General features: G+C 41.6%; 1 protein-coding gene across 2 annotated transcripts in view; it reads left to right on the forward strand.

The window, feature by feature from the left end:
* The window catches only part of LOC148523669 (ADAMTS-like protein 5), a 61668-nt gene that overhangs the window by 11482 nt on the left and 32752 nt on the right, over positions 1–17434 (forward strand). Inside the window, exons 2-7 of one of the 2 annotated variants that reach the window (XM_088472895.1) lie at positions 7485–7554; positions 12212–12375; positions 13998–14058; positions 14155–14257; positions 15104–15231; positions 16701–16824. In XM_088472895.1, the coding sequence (XP_088329021.1) occupies positions 7485–7554; positions 12212–12375; positions 13998–14058; positions 14155–14257; positions 15104–15231; positions 16701–16824 (650 nt within the window). The remainder of the gene's footprint in view (positions 1–7484; positions 7555–12211; positions 12376–13997; positions 14059–14154; positions 14258–15103; positions 15232–16700; positions 16825–17434) is intronic. The other variant, XM_088472896.1, reaches the window with a different exon arrangement.

The raw sequence follows: 17434 nt of genomic DNA on the forward strand, positions 1-17434 counted from the left end.
GGTTGTCACCCCCAGGACTGCTAGTTCTGCGTGAGATCAGCATTAAGAGCTTCCAATGGGAAGCTCAAGCCAGTACACTTGACCTCCGGCTCCTCCTTTGGTCTGGGACACTCTCCTCTCCTACTCGCTGGGCTACAGTACTGTGTGGGGGCCAGGCTGGCGGCAGGCCAATTATGGAACGGGGCGGTGGCTAAGCAGCACGTCGTAGCTATGCTTTGTGCCATCTGCACTGAGTGGAAAATAAACATTGCCACGCTCCCTGCCATTGATAATAGCGAGCCATCTGAACTCCGCCATCGGTTTCAAACCATTGGTGGTTGCTAGCCGTTGATGACTATCCCTTCCAAATGGTACCAAACACAGTGCTGGGTTTCGTGTTTGAGTCTCTCGACCCTGTCTGTGTAGAGTTTGTATATCCCCACAGTGTTTGTGTGGGTTTTATTCCACACTGCAAAAGTCATATTGGTAAGTTAACTGGTTGCTGATAAAATGCACATGTGTGGTTGCGGTAGTATTTTAGATTGTAAGCTCCAAAGGTGCAGTAGCTAACTGGAATATTATCCTATTCTCTGTACAGTGCTACGTCATTGGCACTATATACATAAACTATAAAAGCGAACAAAGTCTTAAGGTGCCCAGCCACTAGCAGACGGAGAAACTAGAGCATGATTACGACATTGTAATCGTGCTGTCGTTTCTCCGTCTGTGCTGTGCCTACACTGAATGAGCAGTTGTTCAGGGTAGGCACATCAATCATCTGCAAACATGCTGAACCTGACGTTACCGTCAGGTTGTCCAGCATGTTTGCCCGATGATAGATGTCTAAACGACCAGCGGGCGCACACATCGCTGGTCGTTTTAGACCTTTTTCTGAACGATTTGCCAATGATTTTCAAACTATTTATGAACTTCAATCGCTCAATTAAATAGTCTAGTGGTTGGGCACCTTTTAATGTAACTTTTTACAATGTGAATAACACTTTTTTGGCCCATGTTATTAGCATATCAAACTTCTTTATATGTGAATCTATTTTGGTGAAAGTTTCCAAGACTAGCTCTAGTCAATGCATTTGTAGAAAAAAAAATGGAATGAAGAAACTTCTGGTATGACATTAAAATATCTACATATCATTAAATCTGCAGATAATCCAGATGCTATAGGTCTGTATGACACTTACTAATCTGACTTTTATTAATGACATGGCAATATACACTGGTATATCTGTGATCAACAATGGAAATAGGCAACAAGCTATTCAAAAAAGAAAGAAAAAATAATAAATTTGATGGCTAACAGACCATACAAAACTAGGGATGTTAGATGTGTGAACTCTAATACAGAGATCTTTATTCTTGTGAAAATCGGTTTCTTAAAGAGCCTTGCATCACAGCACTGTTCTATGGACTATCCTGTTCCTTTCATGATTAATCTCTTCTTGTGGCCTCTCACCTGCCCCAGGGTGAGACACTTCCCTGTAACCTGCAGCTCTGACCTCATTAAAATAGGGCCTGATTCAGCATGGATCGCTATTGTGATAATGTACGCAGACGGCCGACTGTTGCCTACTGCACAGCAGTACGCATGCGTGAGTTAGCATTGCGATTGCTCTGCAATCACTCACGGAGATACAAAGCCATCGCAAAGGGAGTGACATCAGGTCAGCGTTTGGGGGTGGTAACAGGGAAGTGGTTGGAGAAACACAGTCGTGTCTGTCCGTTTGAACCCCGTTACTTGGACGTGCATTAATTAGCCACAGCGATGGCATATGCAGCTTGAGTACTCAATGTGTGCGACGAGGTTAGCAATTTCTGAGTAAGGTTTGACCCGTTGTAATTGGGCGATGGTTCAATGTTACCCGATGTTACCGATATAAATGCAGGACTGCAAAGTATTACGGATGTGAGATAGCGGGCGTCTCTATGCTGGCTGTGCGACGGCTTTGTGACTACATTCATTAGCATATTTTTGCAGCAGATCTGCGTGCGTAATCTCAGCTGCGATCGCAATAGCGATCCGTGATGAATCCGGCCCATAATCAATGTAGACATAAGGATTAATAGCAAAGGGTGCTCAAACTCCTTGTCAAATGCAGCTTCTAAGTAAGTTATTTTTTACATATAAATGCAGCAGCTGATATTGAGAACCAATTAGAATATGTTAATTTATTTTTTGACCACTATTAATAACTACATTTATATATTAGTGTCCTGCTGCTGCACATTCAAAATTGTATAAAGAATGCAGCTATAAATGGGATTCTTGCAACATTCTCTGTGTATTCAGTTGTGAATGAACAGGAACTGTTGCCATAGAGATCAATGGTACAACTAGATTTTAGGTGAACTTTTCAAGGCTTGTCTGCTGGTGTGAATGAGCTATATCACCTAAAACAAACTAACTTCTCAAAAGTAGGCACAGTGATTATATCTAAATACTGTATCTTTGGAACATCAAGGTCTTTATCTATGGCTGCAGTCTTCAAAGTATGATATATATATATATTTTTGTTTAAGGGGGATGTGATATTACCCTTTTACTAATAGCTTTGGAATGTTTTTAGACGTTTAATACATTGTATGTGTGTCGATCGATCTATCGATCGTTAAAACTATTTTCATATGACAAATTTCCTCTCCTGTCAAACCTAAATCTGGACACCACATTCATTGTATAAGCACAGTGTACATACCATATGCATGTAAATACAGACACACAAATCTGTGCTTTTTCTGTTATTTGAGGTATAAGGAATAACAGGGTTATATTTGCTATCTGACTGCCTATCGCCTTGCTGGAATGTAGACATCTCAAAATATTCAGCTTTTTGTTTGCGTAATCTCAGTAGGTGAAGAAACGTTCCCATAGGGGTGAAAAGGATGATTGATATGTCTAAAGAAAAATACCTTGTCAGATGTAATAGCTGTGCAAACAGAAAACCTCATACTTAAGATTTAAATAGTAACTTTGATGTTGACTCTTTACTTGTATACGCAGTGGGAGCATTATAGCATGTTCTCATATTTGTGTACAGCCACTAATAGGCCATTTACCTGATGGCGTTAGGAAAACTCAGGGACACATGTCAAATGTGATTCTGATTTACATGTTCAGCCTACAACTATTTATACAATTTGTGTATTCAATGCTATTTTTGTAGAAAAATAGGTTCAGGGGAAAAATTTTTCAAAGTTTGGGCTGTGGGGGTGGGTGTTATTATAATATGTCAATCTTTTAAGCATATATAACTACAAATACAGAAATATAGGAAAGAAAACTGCTGTAAATTAACACAAACACCCATGGAAAATTAGACACATACTAAATATATAGGGAAAGTCACATCAAGCCACAACAATACATATAGAATAAAAGCAAGATCCATATTAATATTCATATTGAAAAAGTCAGACCCAAATAAATAACTTTGAAAAAGCCAGGTCCACAAACTGTAAAATACATTTACAAAACCCAGATCCACATAAAAAACATTGAAAAAGCCAGAATGTTTCATTACCATCGCTAGATTTCTCCCCCGATGTTTTTCCAATCTGTTTTTTGTTTTTTTTGGTGACGCACTGTGGTGCTGTCACTGCTTTGGGCTGCCAGCTGGCGCTCTCCTTGTTTTATAATCAATCACAACTTAAGAAGAGCGTACAAACACTGACTGGGCTACTACTGCTGCATGCAGGGACAGTTCTACCATTACGCATGGTACGCAGCTGAGTAGGACGCCACATAGTGGAGAGCGCCTCACTCACCCGTGACCATGCTGTGTCTCTATGACACAACTGCACCGCGCGTGTAGCACTGACCGGACGGAGTTCGGACAGCACTACATAGTGACAAAAACGCAGGCGCCGGCAGCTGTGTGTTTGTTTTGATTAGCAGCCAATGAGAGTCTGTCGGACTTCTACAAGGGGGTGGCTACTGCTGGGGCACTGCATGGGGGGGGGGACTACCACTGGGGGCACTGCATCGAGGGACCACTACTGAGGGCACTATATAAAGGGCAATATTGGGGGTACTGCATAGAGGGGGGAACTACAACTGGGGCCACTGTTTAAAGGGCACTGCATAAGGGGTACCACTATTGGGGGCACTGCATGGGGGGGACTACTACTGGGGGCACTATATAAGGGGCACTGCAAAGGGGGTACCACTACTGGGGGCACTGCATAGGGGGAGTACTACTGGGGGCACAAGGGCACTGCACAGGGGGCACCACTACCGGGGGCACTGTAAAAGAGGCACTGCATAGGTGGGCGCCAAAATATTTACTCGCTTACCAAAAAATTTGGGCTAGGGCCAGCCCTGGCTGCATGCATGCTGGGGCTGGTGGCTGAGTGAAAGATGTAAAAAAAAAAAAATGAAAATGTGTACACTACCGTTCAAAAGTTTAGGGTCACTTAGTGCTTTTCTTTAAAAAATAAGGAAATTTCTGTTTTTTGTTTTTTTTTCAATGAAGATAACATTAAATTAATCAGAAATAGACTCTATACATTGTTAATGTGGTAAATCACTATACTAGCTGCACACGTCTGGCTTTTAAAGGAATATCTACATAAGGTGTATAGAGGCCCATTTCCAGCAACCAACACTCCTGTGTTCTAATGGTACATTGTGTTTGCTAAGCACGTTAGAAGACTAATTGATGATTAGAAAACCCTTGTGTAATTATGTTAGCACAGCTGAAAATGGGTTTGTTCGTTAGAGAAGCTATAAAATTGGCCTTCCTTTGAGCTAGTGGAGTATCTGGAGCATCACATTTGTGGGTTCGATTATACTCTCCAAACGGCAAGAAAAAGAGAACTTTCATGTGAAACTCGAAAGTGTATTCTTGTTCTTAGAAATTAAGGCTAAATCCGTGCGAGAAATTGCCAAGAAACTGAACATTTCCTACAACAGTGTGTACTACTCCCTTCAGAGAACAGCACAAACAGGCTCTAACCAGAGTAGAAAGAGAAGTGGGAGACCCCGGTGCACAACTGTGCAAGAAAACAAGTACATTAGAGTCTCTAGTTTGAGAAATAGATGCCTTACAAGTCCTCAACTGGCAGCTTCATTAAATGATACCCGCAAAACGCCAGTGTCAACGTCTACAGTGACTCTGAGATGCTGGTCTTCTAGGCAGATTGGCAAAGAAAAAGCCATATCTGAGACTGGCCAATAAAAGGAAAAGATTAATCTGGGCAAAAGAACACAGACATTGGACAGAGGAAGATTGGAAAAAAGTGTTATGGACAGACAAATCGAAGTTTGAGGTGTTTGGATCACACACAAGAACATTTGTGAGACGCAGAACAAGTGAAAAGATGCTGGAAGAGTGCCTGACGCCATCTGTCAAGCATGGTGGCGGTAATGTGATGGTCTGGGGCTGCTTTGGTTCTGGTAAAGTGGGAGATTTGTACAAGGTAAAAGGGATTTTGAATAAGGAAGGCTATCACTCCATTTTGCAACGCCATGCCCTACCCTGTGGACAGCGCTTGATTGGAGCCAATTTCCTCCTCCAACAGGACAATGACCCAAAGCACACCTCCAAATTATGCAAGAATTGTTTAGGAAAGAAGCAGGCAGCTGGTATTCTGTCTGTAATGGAGTGACCAGCGCAGTCACCAGATCTCAACCCCATTGAGCTGTTGTGGGAGCAGCTTGACCGTATGGTGCCCATCAAGCCAATCCAACTTGTGGGAGGTGCTTCAGGAAGCGTGGGGTGAAATTTCTTCAGATTACCTCAACAAATTAACAGCTAGAATGCCAAAGGTCTGCAATTCTGTAATTGCTGCAAAAGGAGCATTCTTTGACGAAAGCAGTTTGAAGGACAAAATTATTATTTCAAATAAAAATCATTATTTCTAACCTTGCCAATGTCTTGACTATGTTCTAGTCATTTTGCAACTCATTTGATAAATAAAAGTCAGTTTTCATGTAAAACACTAAATTATCTGGGTGACCCCCAAACTTTTGAACGGTAGTGTATATTATACAGAATCAAAGTAATAATTTGTTTGGAAGCAAACCGTATACTGCAATTTAGAGCATGGTAGAGTTGTATCTAGTGGTCAATGGGACTGGTCCCCAGTCATTGTTTTGGTGCACTGGTCACTTGGTGTATTTGTATACTTTCTGTTTTTCTTCTCTTTTCTTTTTTTTCCCCCCAGCAATCTTGTTGGTGGTATTTAACGTTTGGAATTGTCCCTGTCCACAGTGCCTTCCTGACTTTGTTGTTGCATGAGTGATTGACAAGGGGAAACTACAAAGTATGCAACGTTTTAGTGCAATTCATTTAGTGAGTAATCTCCCACATAAGGAACGTTTCTTTCATGTTGATTTGAATCTTACAGGCTGTTTTGTCTGTGTGTTACAGGAACTGAGGTCAAATTATGTTTTTATTCCAGTGATAGGCAACCTGATACTCTTCAAGGGCTGCATTGGGCAGTTCTCTAACCTTCAAAAGGGGAACACATTATCCATAATCTCAGTAATAAACTACATGAAATCCTTTAATCTATAAAATAGAATCCTATCTGTAATCTACAGATGTGTTCACATACATCTAGTCTCCTTGCACGTTAAACAGCCCTTCTAGTCGTGCCATGCCGTGGAGTGACTCTGTAGCATCGAGCGTCTTTTGACCTTCAGATGGATTTGAATACAAGGCACAAGCAGCTTCTGCTGACTAAAATTATATGCAGCATGCCTATGTTCTGTGTGCAACTGCGGGTGTATCTGCATGCAAAACGTTACGTTACTGTCACAGCCGCTGGCACTGTAACGTAACCTTTTCACATGCAGATACACTCGCAGTCTCACACAGAATATGGGCATGCCGCATATAATTTTAATCAGCAGAAGCTGCTTGTACATTCTATTTTTACCGCTGTGTGAATCAGACTCATCGAAAGGTAAAACATTGCGCAAAAAGACGCTCTGCACAACCGGGTCACACGGCACTCACGCGTTGTGTAATGCGACTTGTAGCGCACGGAGGATTGATGTATATGGACACATCATTAAACAGCATTACAAATCTGACAAAAAAAGCAGGAGGGATCTAGAAGCTGCAAGTGAAGGCTCGAAGGACCACTTTACCTTGAGAGCTGTGGATGATATTTGCCAACAAACAAACTATTTTATATATATATATATATATCTCACATACATACATACATACATACATACATACATACATACATACATACATACATACATACATACAGCCAGCAAAGGAACAGAACTTGTATTCATTTGCCTGAAAAGCACATTTACGTTTTTAGTTCATATTCTTTTTGTTTTCTCATGTTATTTGAACTGAGATATGCATATTACTTGTGAGTGTTTAAGTTACTTTTTCAGTAATACATTGTTATATATTAACTTACCGATCCTTCAACAGACCTGGAAGTGGGTATTCCACTACCTTAAATTTTTATTTCCACTTAAATTGAGCCTGTACTTACTTGCTATGTTCCGTTTCCCCTTTCAGGTTGGTATGTCGATGTTTGACTACTCTGTATGTGGTTTTGGTCCTCCCTATCATACCATCTTTCTGCCAGGTACAGTAAATAGGAGTCAGTTTGATTAACTTCGCATGAATTCTTTCTCTACTACTCGTCATAATGAGATTATGTTATTAAAAGCTTTCTCATGCTTTCTCTGAATTTTTTTTTATTTGTTTTTGTCCAGCCTAGCATTCACAAGAGAAATTGCCTTTAAAACTTAGTTACGTGCTATTCAGATGTCAGTTTAGGTTTTACAATATCCTCATTCTGTGGTCCATTGAAACCGTGTGATAATATAATGACTTTTCTCAGGGCAGTGTACACATTACTAAGCACTTCATACTTTAAACACTATCAGTGATATTTATCAAGGGTGGTTTTGTCAACATCACAAAACGGTCAGGTGACATTGTATTGTATGATGACATTGTAGGAGCATCATCAGGGTTTCATGTAAAGGGGGGCATTTTGAGTCAACCTAACTTTTTAAACTAATGTTTGAGCCATTTCTATAATTACCTTTTTTCTATTAACATGGGGCAACCAACATTATATTAAACTGGATGTGCCATGACATTTTGTTCACATTTTCAGAGTCTTTAAACAATAATGCAAGCACTGAGCGACAAAGGGAGTGTAGTACCATCCAATCAGGTGTCATTACCACAACTCTTAAGGTTTAGGTACTTGGAGGGGAGGGTTAGGATACTTACTGACAGGTGTCGGTGTCCTAACCCTGTCGGGATGCCGGCATCGGGATTCTGACCGCCGGGATCCCGAGTGCCGGCATCCTGTACCCAACCCGTTTCCGTGATAAGTTCACGAACCTGCAGCACTTTATGGGATTATTTTTTGGGACATTACAGGTCCCCAATAAGTGCAGATGTAAGGCTGGACTTCCGGGCTAATTGGATAGCTCCTGGGAGATCCATTAGAAGTGGTAATTTACCACTGCTAATTGGATACCAGCCTTAAGGTGGATACACACTATACATATACAGTATATCTGCAGATGATGGTCGTTCATACACACTGAACAGCCATCATCTGTGTCTGGCTGTGGGTCCCGGCGGCCAGGGGCCGATCAATTGAGTGGCCAATATCTGTCAGTGTGTACCCAGCATTTGTGTATAGGTGCCTACACATGGTGTGATGTTGTTAACGATCCAATCTCGTTAACTATCTCCCTTGAACTCTCCCCGGCCGCTCCAGTGCACAATGTTCAACAGTAGACTTGCATGTTCATTAGATCGTGTGCGATAGCAGACAGATGCGTGCACGGATCAGGGAGATGTGCGTCATTGTTAAAAACCCCAGTGTTCACCCCACTTCCCCCAAAAGAACAACCAGCACCAGGCTTTGGACACGCAGTACTGGTTGTGCTAAATACAGGGGACAAACGATGTAGGGGTCCCCTGTGTTAAGCACAACCAGCACCGGGCTATTCAGAACCAGCCCTGGTTGCTAAAATGCAGAGGATGTAAAGGTCCCCCGTATTCAGCGCAACCAGCACTGGCCTCTGAGCCAGTCCTGGTTATAGAAATACGGGGGACAAAAAGTGTAGGGGACCCCTGTAATTTCCATAACAAACACCAAACTTTGTGTAGCTGGGGGGGGTTTTAATGCCACAGCCAGGGGAATCCTTTCACCAGATCCCCCCGGGCAAAGCATTACCCCTGACTGCTAGTCAGCCCAGGCCGGGGAGCCCCCCAATGAAGGGGTCCCCCTCTCCAGGCTACCCCAGACTTAGGCTGATAGCCGGGGGCTATCCCCGTCACCCCTGGAGCGGTGGGTGCCGGGTTGATTGTGTAAAGTGTGGTGCATTTGAAAAAGGTGAAAAATATTGTCTTTTGCTGTGGAACTACAAGTCTCAGCAAGCCTTCCCCCACATGCTGAGGAACTGCATTCAGTCACTTCTATTTGGAGATGGAACCAGTTCCGCCTCCTCCGACTCTCTCCTTAGCCTGGCGCCGCAGGGAGGCTCCATTTTGCCGGGTGCCCGCTGAGGTTTTGTAACAAGTGGGCGCCCGGCTCCCTCCCCGCAGTGCCAGAGGACTCGGAGCAGCCAGGCGGACCGGAGGCACGCAGGAGCGGGGCTTAAAGTAAGTATTGTTTTTTTGGTGTAAGTGGCACTATAGGGGGCGTTACTACTGGGGGCATTACTACAAGGGGCACCACTCCTGAAGCACTGCAAAAGGGGCACTACCACTACTGTGGGCTCTGCATAAAGGGCACTACTACTGGAGGCACTGAATAAGGGGCACTACCACTACTGTGGGCTCTGCATAAAGGGCACCACTACTGGGGGCACTGAATAAGGGGCAGCACTACTGGATACTGCATCAGGGGCACCACTACAGTGGGCATTGCATTTGCATAATGGGCACTTCTGCTGTGGGCATTGCATTTCCATAAGGGGCACTTCTGCTGTGTGCATTGTATAAGGAGCACTACTACTGTGGACATTGTGTATAAAGGACACAAATGTAGGAATAGTGTTAAAGGGACACAAATGTGGGCATTGTGTAAAAGGGGCACTGCTGTGTGTCATACACGAATAAGGGACTCTACTATGTGGTGTAACATGAATCGGGTGAATCAATTTGAATTGTGAATACTATTGTGACCATGTCCCTTTCTATTGAGCGCTCGCTGTCCCTTTTTTATTCAATTAGTGCTGGGGGGGGGGGGTGAGTTCCGCCACTTCTCTAGGACCACTGTAAGCACTGAGTAAAAGTTTATTAAAACATACATGCGCACTCACTGTCTCACATACGCACCTAAGTATCCCTGAAGCCATTTTGCATCCTCTTAAGTTACCTTAGCGGTTCTCACCATTGGGTGTCCAAAGCCCGGTGCTGGTTGTTCTTTGGGGGGGCACAGCATTTTTTTATTTTTTTTTGTACACAGGTTTTAATTTTTTTTAAACACCGAAGCACAGATGGATCTCACTGATCCGTCCGTGGATCTGTGTAATTTTTTTACGCACAGATATATTAATCACGGATCTCCCTGTTCCATGTGCGTATCTGTGTCGGATATCACATCGTTCTCCTTGCATACACACGGAACGATGTGTGTTATGTCGTGAGTGACAGGTCACTGATCATTCTGCATATAGAAGAGATCAGCAAACTTGACCAACAACCCGTGGGAGCACGCATCGCATCATTGTCGACCCCACACATGGCACATTTTTAAACTATATGTCGTTCCAATCGGTCGGAAATGGCCATATCGTTTAAGCAGTCGTACCATGTGTGGGGGCTTTGAGGTATTGCCTCTAACAATACCAGAATTATTGGATTTCTGCAAACAATGCAAAAGTCAAATATGTCACTTTCAACTACTTGCAAAGAATACATACATGCTTCCTATAATAATTACAGGTGAGTACAAAGTTCAGAGTTATTAGAATCCTTTAAAAGTTAACTATTCTCTACATGCTTCATCCTGGTAACTCCATGTACCCTCAGAGATGGGAGCAACATTATTTTAGTTAAAAACTGCACCCACATTTATTATGATGTTTCTTTTCAAATCCACTTTAATGTACATGTGATAAGGTTTTGTATTTTATATCCCCCACCCAATAAATAATTATCCAGGCTTTTCAAAAGATTCCTTATTATGTAATCTAATGTAAGATCTCCCCTTATTTTGAAGACCAAATTACCCAGATAGAGAGATCGTACATTTTATTTTGTAATTTTCTATCAAACACACTAGGGATCATGGAACAGGTCCAACAAATGGGCATTGGTATTCATTACAGTTTGTGTTCTAGATAATTATTCCAAAAATATTGTGAACTAGATGAAATTATCTGGACAGATGTTTAGTACAATGTCATACAAGTTTTGTTGTCTTATTTTATGGAGTAAGCTGAAGTTTAGACCATAAGACAACGCTTAGGGGTACATTTACTAAAGTGAGAGTTTTTAGAAGTGGAGATGTTGCACATTGCAAGCAAAGTTAAGGGGGCAATTTTGTGGGTTAGATCAATACCTGAATGTGAAGCCTTACAATGCCTCATTCCTCTGTGATGTTAATTGATAGGCTGAATATTTGTCCAGCCCACAGAACTGCTGCAATTACTACCATTGTATTACTGCCTTGCAGAAAGTCACGGACACGGGTGTTTTATAATGTTGCTCTATGGAATACGGAGGAAAAAGACAAAATAAGACGAAAATACTGTTTTCTTCAAATTCCTTCATTTGCATGTATTGGCTGTGAGAGCAGATTGAAGCTCCTGTCAACAGCCCATTAAGCGGATCTTGCCAACTTGTTATGATTATTTTCCTGTTCTAGCATATTGTTTGCTTTTTGTTCAGCCAATCCATGTTTTACAAGCTTTGGAAATAAAAGACAAGTGTTTGTGATAGATCGGGCTGTCTGTATCTGGTAAGAATGTGTTATGGGACAGGCATCCCAAGCTTCTTTTTACAATACTGTCAATGTAAACATACTTGGGCTAATCCTATAGGGGCACTGCTGCATGCCCTGAGGGATTGACACTCCATAGCACTGTCATGGACTGAGATGGAGATCATGTGTGGATTTCCTGTTGTTGCAGACAGGCAAAGCTTCCATTACATAACAACGGTAGTCTCCGTTTTTAAAACTTTTCATGTTTTACAATTACGGATTTAAAGTGCATCTTTTTAATCAGCTGACAGTGCCTTAGGTCAGTGTTTGCTTTTACTAGGTGCAGAGGATGCCCTTTCAGAGAGGAGTTGCCAACTGGTTTGGCCCCGAGCACAGTCCACCACTGAGATCCAGCAATGAGTGGGGTCCATGGCAGAGCTGGTCTCCATGTTCTCGGACATGTGGAGGGGGAGCTGCAGTGCGCACCCGGCAATGTATCATAAGGTATGGTCATCCACTGACTCAGAAACAGGAGTTCTCTATGACCATTGTAGGCTCAAATAGTGTATTTCTTCTGAAAAGTTTCTGAAAACTACGTGTGTGTGTCTGTGTGTGTGTGTGTCTCTAATCCAAAAAAAATCCTATATTTCCCGCTTAGAAGATAAGCAGCACTACAGGAGGAACCTCTGTTAGGAGGAACCAATACAACATAAATACACAATAAATTCCTAAGTGCGCTATGTGCAATCAAATTAAGACAGTTTGAGTTAGCAGTTTGCTTGAATGTGAAAGTCCATCCTCTAAATATTTAAATAAGATATTCTCCTTTTGAACTGTGTGACATTAGACCATGAGGGATCCTGTGGATATACCCTCCACCAGAAAATCACCCAACAGAAGGCCAAAAAGGCCCTGGAAGCTTGAGACTGGTGCCCATCTGTTTGCTCTCACAGAATGGATTACCCAGGTCCTTTGCGGATTTTGATTGTTTTTGAGGAGCTTTGGACAGGTACCGCTGACTCACTAAATGTTGAAAAAGTAGCTGTAAGGTCAGCGGTGTGACCGTCTGAATCATCCTAAGGACGCTCCAGACGGCACTGCTGCATAGATACTGGCTGCAGGGTGCCATTCTAGGCACCATGCTAGCCAGATGAGGCTAGCAGAAAAAAGCTCAGTGGGCCAGACCAAATGATCCCAGGAACTTTATACTGCCCCCGGGCCTCAGGTTCCCCATCCCTGGTCTAATGGCACACAGTTCAAAAGGAGAATATCTTGTTTAAACATTTAGAGGATGGACTTTCACATTCAAACAACCTGTTAACTCAAACTGTCTTCATTTGATTGCACATAGCGCACTTAGGAATTTTGTATGTGTATATATAGACTGTAAAGATATCTAGCAAGTAATATCCATCTTGGCACCGCTAATAATAGCATTTACTAAACATGCAGCGAAGTAGAATGTATGGAATATAATGTTTAAAAAGTTAATTACAATAAAAATGACTGAATTGGTGCATAAAGTGTGGGGCTTTTTATTATTTTGTGATTGGGTGCATTTCCACCTAAAATTAGAACTATATAACTAGTCCAAAAATGCACATTTCTGGGGAATAATAAACTGGAGTGCCAGCAGGTTGCCCATTGTCTAGCATGTTCCCAGCTCAGCTCTCCTGGCAGGCTGGTTTTGCCTTTTAAATGATTCCTACTTTAAACCATTGGCCAGACTCGCCGGGAAGTCTCCGATGCATGCAATTCGCAGGCTATTCCATTTACCCCTTACTGTTTATAGTTTTAGATTCATGCTGCTACCCTAGAGATGGTTCATTGCTTTTCATTGTGACATATAAGAAATTGCTTCCCTCTTTCACGCCAAAACTATGTGCTCTTTTGTAAGACATTTAAACAAATTATTTAGGTAACTATGACGCCTTTTATTTATGTGTTCAAAACATGTCCTCTCCTGTTGAGTTGTCAGTAGAAGAATTCATGTGTCTATTCTAAAATCTTAAAAGATGTATTTCTGTAACAAGATAATGTGTGGGTGTCTCGTTACAAAGTTAACCCTTACTGCTGGCTGCTGAGGATTCCAGTCCTCAGTATTGATCTATGCTGTTTCTTAATAGAGATTCATCAGGACCAGACTGCCCAGGAGACACGAGACAGTACCAAGTGTGTAACATGAAGGTGGGGTCATGCTTATATTCCCTGTAGATGGCTATAGAATCATATTGACTCTGTGAAATGAATTAGAATGTAATAGATAACACTTTTCCTATACAGGACTGTCCATCTGGAGTGACTGACTTCAGGCATTTCCAATGCAATGCTTACAACAACAAGCCTCTAATGGGAACATACTACAGATGGACACCTTTCCAGTCAGGTAAACCAAATACTGTTTTTATTATTTTTATATTTATTGTTTACCACTCACCTGATTCATTGCCATAGGTAACAGATGCCTTTTTTTACTGAAACAAATCCTTCTATAGCATTTTGCAAAACATTCAAATAAATACATTAAAGTTGATCCTTAAAGGGCCTTTAAAATTCTAAGTGATTGAGTTATATCTATAGTGTATCTGCCCATATTTCCGTGTCAGTATCAAGTAAATAAAACAAAATAATCATTAAATTGTACAATTACGATATATGTTATTTACCTGTTTATATATCATCTCAACTGAATAAATGCAACTTATGAAATATAAGTTGCATTTATTAATTTGAGATGATATATAAACAGGTAAATAACATATATCGTAATTGTACAATTTAATGATTTTGTGTTATATATGTTATTTGTGTTTTGTGTTATATATATATATATATAATAATGGTTTTATTTAAATATTTTAACATTCAGAAAAAAAAATAATTGTAGTCACAATCCCCACCCCTTTCCCCAAATTGGTGGTAATCACGGAGTTATGTTATAGGACATGAATTTTAGGTGTAAAAATGTAGCCCGGCTGTGTCTCGATGGTGATTATTAGCTCAGTAGCTGTACAATTTAAATTGACACAGAAATAAATCATCGTGTAGAGGCAGCAATTTAGGAGCGATGACGCAACAACTACGGATGCTTAGAAGAGCCAGCAGTCCCATTGATTTCCACTCTTAAATTGTATATGTCCCCAATATGTACAAACTGGTGTCTGGTGTTGCAGTTTCTCCACACACGAGGTTTCTGAATTAAATGTTCTGTGCAATTCTGTTTCTCAATAAGGACAAGGAGACTGTGAGCTGAGCTGCTTGGCACAGGGGCAGAATTTCTATTACAACTTTGGCAGAGTGTTGGATGGAACGTCATGCCGAACGGAGTATGATGGTGTCTGCATCAATGGCCAATGCCTGGTGAGCATGGACAAGTGCTAACTCTTTGTACAAAATTAAAGACTCATTTAAGCTTTAATGGGATGGGTGCAGACTTGGAAGTAAAGTGGGAGTAAGTTACTAAAGAGATTCAGTCTCGCGTAATAAGTGTACTTCCACACACAGACTCACAAAGGCAGCACAGGCGTCATCCTCATCAGCGTGTGCTTTTCTCCTAACTATAGCAGGTGCTAAAGATAGACCTCCAAAAAGACGTATTTGCGAATGTATGCACACACTCAATGAACTCTGTGTACCCGAGAACGCCTCTTACCACCCCAGTTCCGCCTCTTCCATCACAAGGAACAATGTGCCCAAATTGCGTAGGACTCTGCATAGCCACGTTTGTGTGTGCTTGTTTTTTGTGCATATGCAGAACGAATGAATGCAAGATGCACTGTGAAGGTGTACATTTACCTCTGTATCAGTTCCAATACGTCCACCGTTCTCTCTCATCACTCCCCCACATCAGGCTGCCATAGTGTTAGGGCCAAGCTTCTCTAAAGCAGCAGATCTGTTTGCAGACTTGCTAGCCATAAATGCCCTGAGTACCATTGGTTGATTGATGCACATAGAAGGGCAGGGGTACAGTAACTGATGCCTGCATTCTCTGCTTTCTGACCAGATTTGTAAAAAAATATAATTAACATATTGAAGATCTTTAGTACTGTACTTGTACAATGTGGAAGCAGCAGCATTATCAGAAGCATGCAGTCCTCTGCACCAATTGCAGTGTTAATAGATTTGTAGTATTCTAAAGATATTACTTTTCTTACAGGAAATCTAGGTATATAGCGTTCACAAAACTTTTTTCTACAAATAACTATTTACATAGTATTATTTCCAAGATCTATATTGGGCATTTATTTGCCTTATGTGCTGTGGGTCTGATTTAGAGTTGCCTGTTTTTTGTGCCTGAAAACAGATGTGGATCTTCGCTGTGTATTCAGATTTGGATTCACCTGTGCGGCTGCACTGCCCCTATATATACGCGAGTGTGCCGTAATAGATCCATCTAAAATCACGGAATCTCTGCATTTGCTCCCTTATGAATAGCCCACAGTGTCGTCACACCCACGGCTAACTTGTCCTAGGTGTGAATTCCCCTTTGTAGCCCAGTTACACCTATACTGTATAGCCACAACGGTATCCGGCACAGAGATGCCTATCTGCGCCTTCTCACGGTGTGAGAACGCGCAGATGAGGCCACTTTGTGTGCTTCTCTGAATCAGAAACAATATATTTCTCAAAATGATAGTTTATATAATAAACTGTGTAATAAAGAAATACATTGTAGAACATGGATGTCTATTCTTCTCATGAATAAATTAACAATTCTCTGCGTCATTATCGCCAATAACCGTTGCTGCATTTTTTGATCCTCCTCTATTACCCTCTTGCATGTACTACGTAAGAAAAATAAACTTTTTTTCACATCCTTGTTTTCCTAGCAAGTTGGTTGTGACTTCACCCTGGGGTCGGATGAGAAGACTGATATCTGTGGAGTTTGTGGAGGGAGAAATGTATCCTGCCGACACCATCACAATGTCTACACTACAAAGTACCCGGCTTCTGGTAACTGTCATCCTGCACTTAGATCAGTGGGAGTACAGGTCATTGCCGGCCTAGGCACCAGGGCTAGAAAAGAGATATGCTGATTACAGTAGCTGATTAATCTATTTGTTTCTACACCGGGTAACTCATGAAATAGAGCAGTCTGATGAAATAGAGCACAAAGAAGAAATACAGGTGCACAACTCCAAATTAACTGATTATATATAAATAAATACATTTTGCAGTAAATACAGTAGAGGTTTTTGGCATAATCTTGGCCAAGTTTATGGGCCTGCCCACCATATCCGGGTAACCTCTTATCGGGCAGGTCCCTAACATGCTAAGGCTCAAATCCAGAGCGCAGGACACCCCCAAACTAGCCCAGCTAAACCACCCCAAGGCACCGCTCTAATAAGAAAAGTGAAGTGTTAAGAGCAGCCGTTGACTGCATATAAAGAATAAAAATTAAAAAGTGAAATACATATATATATAAAAGACACAGACAGTGAGGTATTAAAATGTGTTAAAGGAAAATGTGTTATACTGCGGTGCCCTGAAGCAGACCAGCAAAGCAATCTAGGGGGACCCACACCCCAAAAATGAACCAAAGCTGGACTACACAGTCTAAATA

Source organism: Taudactylus pleione, unplaced genomic scaffold (assembly GCF_031769625.1).
Source record: "Taudactylus pleione unplaced genomic scaffold, aTauple2 ptg000129l, whole genome shotgun sequence".
Taxonomy (NCBI): domain Eukaryota; kingdom Metazoa; phylum Chordata; class Amphibia; order Anura; family Myobatrachidae; genus Taudactylus; species Taudactylus pleione.